Source organism: Hemicordylus capensis, chromosome 6 (assembly GCF_027244095.1).
Source record: "Hemicordylus capensis ecotype Gifberg chromosome 6, rHemCap1.1.pri, whole genome shotgun sequence".
Classification (NCBI taxonomy): Eukaryota; Metazoa; Chordata; class Lepidosauria; order Squamata; family Cordylidae; genus Hemicordylus; species Hemicordylus capensis.
Genome location: NC_069662.1, coordinates 48,967,506 through 48,976,784, shown reverse-complemented (window position 1 = coordinate 48,976,784; position 9,279 = coordinate 48,967,506). Strand labels below are relative to the sequence as shown.

Here is a 9,279-nt window from a genome sequence, read left to right as displayed (position 1 = left end):
CCTGATTTTTTGGGAATATTTGAAGTTTTGGTGTCTTTGGGGCAGATTGGGGGCAGAAAGTGGATCTGCCCCAAAGGAGTGGGGTGGGCTGGTAGATAGTGCCTAATGGGTGGAGGCTACCACCTGTCCCCAATTTCAGAGTGATTGGGCAGAGGGGTGAATTTTGGTGAATTCTGAGGTTTGTCTTCATAAGGTGAAGTGTGCTAAATTGATTACTTCCTCATATTCATAGTAAGTGTGAAAAAGTGAAAGTGGGGTCATGAGAGTTATCTAATTGAAAAAAATCTCATTTGCTATGATAGAATGAGAATTCACACCTCAGAAAAAACTTCTGAGGTGTGAATTCTCATTCTATCATAGCAAATGAGATTTTTTTCAATTAGACAACTCTCATGACCCCACTTTCACTTTTTCACACTCTCAATTACTATGAATATGAGGAAGTAATCAATTTAGCACACTTCACCTTATGAAGACAAACCTCAGAATTCACCAAAATTCACCCCTCTGCCCAATCACTCTGAAACTGGGGACAGGTGGTAGCCTCCACCCATTAGGCACTATCTACCAGCCCACCCCACTCCTTTGGGGCAGATCCACTTTCTGTCCCCAATCTGCCCCAAAGACACCAAAACTTCAAATATTCCCAAAAAATCAGGCCTCTGCCCAATCCCCCTGAAATTGGGGTGGTAGGCTCCCCCCATTAGGCACTACCACCCCACCCCACTCTTTTGGGGCAGATCCACTTTCTGCCCCCAAACTGCCCCAAAGTCACTAAAACTTCAAAAATTCTCAAAAAATCAGCCCTTTGTCCAATCCCCCTGAAATTGGGGTGGTAGCCACCACCCATTAGGCACTACCACCCCACCCCACTATTCTGCTCCAGTCCCCACTTTCTGCCCCAAAGACATGAAAACTTCAGAAATTCCCCAAAAATCAGCCCTTTGCCCAATCCCCCTGAAATTGGGGTGGTAGCCTGCACCCATTAGGCACTACCACGCCACCCCACTCTTTTTGCCCAGATCCCATGCTATGCCCCCAAACTGCCCCAAAGTCACTAAAATTTCAAAAATTCCCCAAAAATCAGCCCTTTGCCCAATTCCCCTGAAATTGGGGTGGTAGACTCCACCCATTGGGCACTACCACCCCACCCCAAAATTCTGCCCCTGGGCCCCTTTTTTACCCCCTGAATCAATTCGGATTCGGATTAAATCCGAATCCGAACCGAATCAAGGGTGATTCCGGTGGCCCATATTTGGGCACAAAACAGAACAGGGGTGATTCGGTTCGGGTCCCGAACCGAATCACCGAATTGCACACCCCTAGCTAAAGTGACATTGAACATTTGTGGTGATGGAAGTACTTTGTCTTGTTCAAAAGCGAGGGTTTCCAACACGGTCCCCCTCTTGAGTACAATGTACAGTGTAGTACTCAACTAACAATCAGAACTTCTTCCAGGTAGAAAATGATAAGTTTTTAAGTGCAGTAATCAAGATGGGCCAAGCATTTATATCAAACAATTTTATTTGTATGTAAAACCAACATGTTATTTGAGGTACAACCACAAGAAGCTAAGAAGACATTATAGTTCCCCTCCACCCTACTCCCAAGTCATAAGAAGCAGTGAGTATTTACACAAATTGTAATAAAATAAGAGTAAATAACATATTATTTACATTTAAAGGAAATAACTAACTTTTTAATCTCAATGTAAGCAAGTTTACCTGAGATTAAAGTCTGGCTCTTTCCTATTTTCTATTGTATATTTTATCTTTACAATACTGAGAGATGTAAAATATTATGAATGATCAAATGTACTTTTAGAAGTAAAATATGAGACCATTAACACAAAAGAAGATTGTGTGATACTGAGTGATATCACATGTACTCCATTTCTATTTGAAAGAACTGGTTTTGAATGGCCACCTTTCCCTGTTCCCTAAGAAGAACCTGTCCCTACTGAGGGAGAAAACTAGAATATGTATTAAAAGCAGGGTGTACAATTTTCTACCTGCTTGGATGACAGACAGGATCACTATCCCCCCCCCCCCCCCGATATCATTTATTGGGTCTTTTTTGTTGATACGGTAGCAGAATTTAGACTTTAATAGAATTCATAGGGCTCAATATAGGGTAAATGTACCGGCCCTATTCTACCCATTTCCCTGCAACACATACATACTCAGTGCTCCAGGCCATTACAGGTCCTATGTACACCTTCCTATTTCCCATAAGAGCATCTTGCATGCTGAGTCCATGTGAGTTAAGGGAGGGATGGGTGGGAAGAGACCTGTGTGATACCGTCCAGGAATCTTTCCAGGAGTCCATAGTAGAGTGGATTGAACTTATCCTGTTTTTAGCCTGAAGCTTTTTGCATAACTAAAAAATCTACTACTCAAACATAGCAAGAATAATTTTAGATCCTGTGTGAGATTTGAGGAAAACTGATAACCACTCCCAAAGGTCTAACAGGATCATGGTTCAAAATCCAATATCTCTTTTAATTTTTTAGATGCTATAAGTACTTAAAGGACCAATTGTATATTCCATTGCTACTCAGTCTACATCCCACAAATATTTCCAACAATTCCATTCAAATTAGAGGCTGCAAAAAGTGCTCCATTATAAAATTACCATTTAGATGCTGCTGGATACAGGAAGCATTTTTCAAGGTCCTTCCATTTTGAGAGTTCTTGCACACTATTACTCAAAACCCAGCTTCCCCAGAATGAAAAAAGAATACTGTGGTAATTAAACAGATGACAGTCTCCTGTGGCCTAAGCAGACACAGAATTACTTTCCAAGATGTGATTGCCACTGTAAAAGATGTAATTACTTAAATCCATTTGATGTTCCATGGGCCTCAATATATGCACACCACACTGTTAGGCTTCTGCAATAAGAGAATCATGATGTTTGCTCTGGATTTATGATTTTCTATACATCGGAAACAGAGAGTGCAAGTCAGGGGTTACTCTACAGAGAGTGAGAATGAGTTTGCTCATTCTTTTCTCCCTCTCTCCAATAGCTCAGATTCTCAATCATGGAAAACAAATGGTGGAGCAGACCCATGACATACAACCTTATAAGGGTGCAAACAGTTTTAGATGCATGGTTAGCTATCACAAAGCCCTGAAGTATGCCCATGCCCAATTTAGATGCTCTGGTAACACTTGAAGCTCTGTATGACCAGGGGCTGTCCTAGTCTCGTGAATATCAGGATCCATACAAAGATGCTGAAGAGAACAAAGTATTAGCTGCTCACACAGAGGTAGGGGTGTGTGTGTGTGATAGAGGCCCACAGAGCTTTGGTTCACAGTCTGTGAACCAAGGTAAATTCTAAGAGGGAATCTTAGAACACAAGGTAAATTCTCAGAGGGAATCTTAGTCTACTATGGCAGCACTGGATATAGATGGTATGTTAAGCAAATGTTCTAGAGTATTCCCCTCAATTTGTAACAAGATAGGAACAGGAGTGCTAAGCTAAGCATATGTATTGAACATTCAAACATTACAGGCTTCTTTACAACTGGCCTGGTTCTTACTGGCATGTGAGCTGCAAAAGTGTAGCTTCTTCTATTCTGTAGTGGTAATACTAGAGCTCTGAAGATATGTTGGAAGAGTCAAAAATGAAATCACATCACCCTTCTCGGGAGGTGAGGTAACACTGCCATGGGAAGCATGCAGGTGCATTGTCAGCTTCTCCAATGTGACTTTAATGTTCTCAAAGTTTCTGGAGTGACATGAGAAGACGCCATGCTACAGTGGCTCCCATACCAATGAATGAACAGACCCCACAACCATAATGCCAGTGAGCTGGACCCACTAAAGGCTAAAAGGGCATAACTTCCACATTTCATAATGGTGTTCTCACCCAGGTAGGAATTTTGAACTTCATCAACAGCTGCTGAGAAATCCAAAACTCTACATTCCTCAGATCCCTTAATTAACCAAGTTAAAGTCTTGCCCCATATAATACAGAAGGTATGAATGGAAGCCAACAGAGCTTTCCTGGGTATATAAAAACAATTGATAATCCAAAAGATTAAATGAAATGGCAGTAATGATACAACAGACTTATATTAAAATACTTCATAGTGTGGATGAGGAACAAATAAAATGGTGCGATCTGTTGAACACAGAAAGCTCATTTCAGATTTTCTCTTTAACAGGAGAAGGCAATCAACCAACACCTTTGGGAAATGGGGAGATATCAGACCCTAAATGAATTCCACTAATTGTTTTAAAAGTGGAACTACTTTCCTGCTCTTTTTATAAATATGAATAATAAAAACCAATCAGGCTTCATTCCAGAATGCTAAAAATGTTTAAAAATATGCATCAGAAAAGAAACGATCCCAAAAACAGTGGTGCAAGAGAAAAAAGTGATTTCATTAAAACATGTAAAATATTTAGCTTCTGCCTAAGTTTCAGTTATATCTTGAAAATTTACAGGCATGTGACAGGCTTATACCTCTGGTATATCAGTTCTTTGTGGTAGAGATTAGATGAAAGTGTGTGAGTGTGAGTGTGTGTTCATATAAAATTCCAGGAGTTAAAAAAATTTCTTATTACAGTCCATCCATCAAGAGGATTGTACAAATGAAAGGATTTGTTTGTACTGGAAACCATTTGGTTACTGTGCATAACCAAAGCTCTAAAAAATGAAACAAAAATCTTAAAAAAAAACCTAAATGGAACACCACCCAGCAAATATTCTTAATTTCGTATTAGGGCAACATCCATGAGATCATCATCTTCCTCCCCAATCAAAAAATCAGGACTAGGTCTAGATGGCCTGTCTGATGCAAGAATGGCACTGCTTGTCATAGACAGAGACTGTTCTGAAGAGATGGGGGACTTAGACCAGCTCTCTGGCTTAATGCTGTGGGTTTTCTTTTTGTCCCTCTCTTTGTCACGATCCCTATCCCTGTCACGGTCTTTATCTTTCACTTTCTTTTTCTCCTTTTTGTGCTTCTTATGCTTTTCTGAGCTGTATTCTGGAAGAGGCCTAATTCCATCATCGGAGCTGGGGCTGTTCTGATAGGATTTCTCTGCTATGGACGATCCTGACTCACTTTCACTGTCGATGTTTTGGGGGGTATACGCAGGAGACTTGCTGTGGCTGGGAGAACAGCGCTCATGCTTTGGAGTAGACCCACTTATCAATGGTGATCCATAACTTTTGGAAGATGTCATCTGAGGCCTCAGGCCATCTCCACTTCCTTCCCCAGGTTTTTGCAAGGTGACTTTGGCTTTGATGCTAGGAGAACCGCCATCATGTTTGCTGATGATTATCTTGGCTACTCCAGTGCTTCCAACATTCTTTGAATCAGATACCTTCTTAGAAGAGTCAGAGGAGCCTCCTGAAACAGATACTTTGGACTTTTCCTTGTCGCTTCTCTCCCGCTTCCCTTGCAATTCACTTCCAGACAGGTTGTGTTTGGAGGATATGGAGTGACTTGAGGAACTGGAACTTTGGACCAGCTGTCCATCCACAGAATCTTCTCCACCAGGGCCACTAGTAACAACGCCATGCTTGAGCTTGTCAATGACAGCAGTCAAAGATGGTTTTTTGTTCCGGCTTGGGGACTTGCCTTTGGAACTCCCGTGCTGATTCTGAGATGAGGACATGGAAGAACTGCCGGATGAAAAGGAAGATGATGATCCTGTCGACGAATTCGAAGCAGAGGGTGGCTTCTGGGACATGGAACCGGACGACCCCATCCCTGAAGAGGACTTCATGCTTGAGCTTGATCCTGTCCCAGACATGTGTGAACCTCCAGAACCGGAACTAATAGGGGACTTTGCTTTAGACGACGGGGGAGTACCTGGAACGGGTTTCATCGGAGAGGCCAGCTTGTCAGAACCGCCCGAGGGTCTAGAATGAGAAGGAGAAATGTTTGGTTTACTCATGGAAGGGCTCATAAGCGATGAAGGCTTCCCTTGAGGTTTGATCTTGCTACCTCCAGAGCCGCTGCTGAGGCCGTGTTTTGTGATGGGGGAGGACCCAGGCTTGCCCACTGATTGGGTGGAGCTTTTGGACTGACCTGATCCAGAGCCGCCTTGGCCCGAGTAGAGGCTGCTGCTCATCTTGGACCCAGAAGACCCATCCGATTTGCTGCTCTTTATTTTGCCCGAGGTCGATGAGGAAGACGAAGAGGACGAGGATGATGACGACGAGGAAGAAGAAGACGAGGAGGAGGAATGACTGTGGTGACTTTTGCTGCTCAAAGAGGAGACTGAGCCGCTGCTTGTGTACTGCCCGTGGGAGGGTTTGCCAACCGTCACTGTTCCCTTGGGAATCTGGATGGTGATTTTGGGAATGGGAGGAGTGGCTACCCCAGGGGGAGTTTGAGACCTGCCTGAACTTCCAGGAGATTTTGAGCCACCTGTGCTTGCTGGTGGGGTGAAAGGCCTGGTGGATGAACTATGAGAGGGAGATTTGCCTTCTGGCTCCACCTTCCTCCGCTTCTGTACCTTTTCTTTACTCTTCCCATCACTGGATGGGGTGCGGCTGCGTTTTCCACCCTTTCCATCCAGCCCAGAGCCCGTTAAGGAACTCCCGGATCCATTACCCTCTTTGACCCGCTTCTGCGACTTTTCCTTCCCCAAATCTCCTGTGCTCAGTAAGGGGCTCTGGCTTCCACTATGATGCTCCATGACATCAGAGACTCCCAGAGCCTTGCTGGCAGCAGTGATAATACTAAAGTCGACAGTGTCCGCTTGGCTGCTTGCCTTGAATTTACTCTCCCCTCCATCTCCCCCCAGCACCTGCACACCCAGAGTACTTATCGTTTGTTGTGCAAAGCCCTTGAAGTCATCAGCATCCCCGCTCTGGCTGCTATCGTCAAAATATTCTTCCCCAAAACCGCTTTGGCTCTGGCTGTTCAGGAGGTCAGGATTGAAATCAACTCCATCAGGGAAAAACTGATTCGAAGTGTCACTGTTTGGGCTCACAGTAGCATCAGCAATCAGGTCAGCTGGGTCAGTGTAGGGATTTTCACTGTTGTTTGATTGAAAGACATCAGGGTCAAACAGGGCACTTTGAGAATGTCCTGAACTGGATGAGTCCCTCACTGGTGTTCCAATGGGAGGGCAATCTTCAGTGGTGCTTGGTAGCTTGGATGCTTCCTCTGCTATGTCAGAAAGGATATCTGTGACGTCGGCACCAATGATGTCTGAACTGGAGAGTCGGACCATCCTCTGAATACTGGGCTGGACATGAGGTATAGACTGTGGGTAGGTTGTCGGTGGAGTACTGCACTGACTGGGTGCCGGAGTAATATGCGGGGTATCTAAGGTGTCAGTGGTCATGTTGACATCGAAGATGGGGTTCTGAGAATCAACATCCATGGAGAACAGCTCTCTCTGGAAGTCATCTTCTGTTTGATGCTTGGGTTTCTCCACTAGGATGCGTGATTTTTTCTTCTTTTGTTTGTTGCCTCCTGGTCCCATTTCCATCCTTGGGGAGCCAGACGAGGAGTTCTGCCTCTCAAGAGGGCTGCTTCCATAGAGCGTTGAGAAATCTTGAGTTGGATTGTCTTTCAGCAGGTTCATGAGCATGGGGTGATTCTTGGTGTTGCTCGCAGGAGATGACACAGGGGGAGGTGTGTGGTGTGGAGGAGTGGGGCTGGAGCCAATGGTGGAGCCCACATTGCCTGTGATTTGCAGCAAGCTGGTAAGAATGGGGTTCTGAGACACTTTGCTGAAGTCCTCCCCATGGCCCACCGAATCATGACGTTCTTTTATGATCGTGCTCATGTTGAACAAGGTGGAGATGGGCCCCCCAGGGAAAGTGCTGGTTGGAGTGGTAGTACCGCTCATTGGGTTGCCTGCGGTCATGCCATAACCAGGGCTGCTAGCAGGTGGTAGGTTCTTCTTCACCATGTCTTCAACTGTCTCAGCAATAAGGGACAATGCTGGCGTGTCAGCTTGGATTGTCTCAGCCTTTCTCCGGATGGCTCTCATAGTCACAGGAATTGACATGCATCTACAAGACACAATGTAGCAGGAAAGCTGAATTAGTGCCAACTTTGCCTGCAGTAATTTGACCTTAGACATTCAAAGCTCCATTCACCATGCTGAACAGTGCTAAGAATTTCTCTACAAAGTATTTAGCCTTATTTTTGTACCACTCAGACACTCTTACATACAGGAGTACTTTCCTCACAAAGAGTATCGTGCTCAGCAAATCATATGAAACTGTTCTAAAGCTGTCCTCCACTTTCTTTTCTAGAGAAGTTGCCATTAGCTCCATGGCAGGATAGTGGCATCCTGGGAAACAAGGAAGCAGGCCCTGTTTTGGTATGGTCCTCATTCCATGAACAGAACAGAATTAAAACACATTAAGTGTTTTAATTCACAAGTCAGTTAAGAGTTAACTGGCAACTTTTCAAATGAACAAGGTCATAAAACATGCCCCAGGGTCTCTTCAAAACTGCTAAACTGAAATACTGCCCCCATGTTACTGAGTAAGACACTAAAGTACTTGCTGGTCTGCTTATACAGACCACAATGCACATTATGTACCAAAGAAACCCAAACTGGAGCTCAGAATACATCAAATTCATATCAAGATAAATTTGCCTAATTTACTAATACATCAAATTCATATCAAGATAAATTTGCCTAATTTACTATTTTCCTCCCTTTCTCCAAGAACTAGAGGATGCATGGTGGGCATAAGAGATAGAAGATATCATTTTTTTCAGAACTTCTTCAAACCTGACATATTTCATATAGTTATCACTTCATGAATATGAAGGATATTTATATATCATTTTTCAACCAAAGTTCCCAAAGCAGTCCACATAGATAAAAATAAATTAAATGTCTCCCTGTCCCTACAGGGCTCACAATCTTGAAAAGAAACATAAGCTAGACACCAGCAACAGCCACTGGAGGGATGCTGTGCTGGGGATGGATAGGGCTAGTTGCTCTCTCCCTGCTCAATAAAGAGAATCACCACTTTAAGAAGGTACTCCTCTGCTCAGTTAAGAGGGGTGTAGCAAAGTTCCTCAGTATAAAGAAGGGTATGCGCAATCATGCATGGAAAACACATCTATTTCTCTGTGTAGACAATGAGGCAGAGCCAAATACATAGAGTGAAATAGAAAATGCATATCATAATTGTATTTACATTTGTTACACACAACGAGGCTATTCACACGAGCAAGCAAAACTGGGCTAAGGGAGCCCAGCTTGGTTTTGCATGCTCGTGAGAACCACTGGGCTTGAGGGTGAGCCCGGTGGCTCTAAGACAGCAAGCCTGCCTAA

The 9,279-nt window shown here is 43.9% G+C and overlaps 1 protein-coding gene across 4 annotated transcripts in view; it reads right to left on the bottom strand.

Moving 5' to 3' along the window:
* Positions 1-1,506: 1,506 nt before the first annotated feature.
* Positions 1,507-9,279, bottom strand: part of MED1 (mediator complex subunit 1) — a 42,463-nt gene continuing 34,690 nt past the window's right edge. For 3 of the 4 annotated variants that reach the window (XM_053265409.1, XM_053265410.1, XM_053265411.1), the window contains one exon: positions 1,507-7,993. In XM_053265409.1, the coding sequence (XP_053121384.1) occupies positions 4,720-7,993 (3,274 nt within the window). In that variant the 3' untranslated portion in view covers positions 1,507-4,719. The remainder of the gene's footprint in view (positions 7,994-9,279) is intronic. The other variant, XM_053265412.1, reaches the window with a different exon arrangement.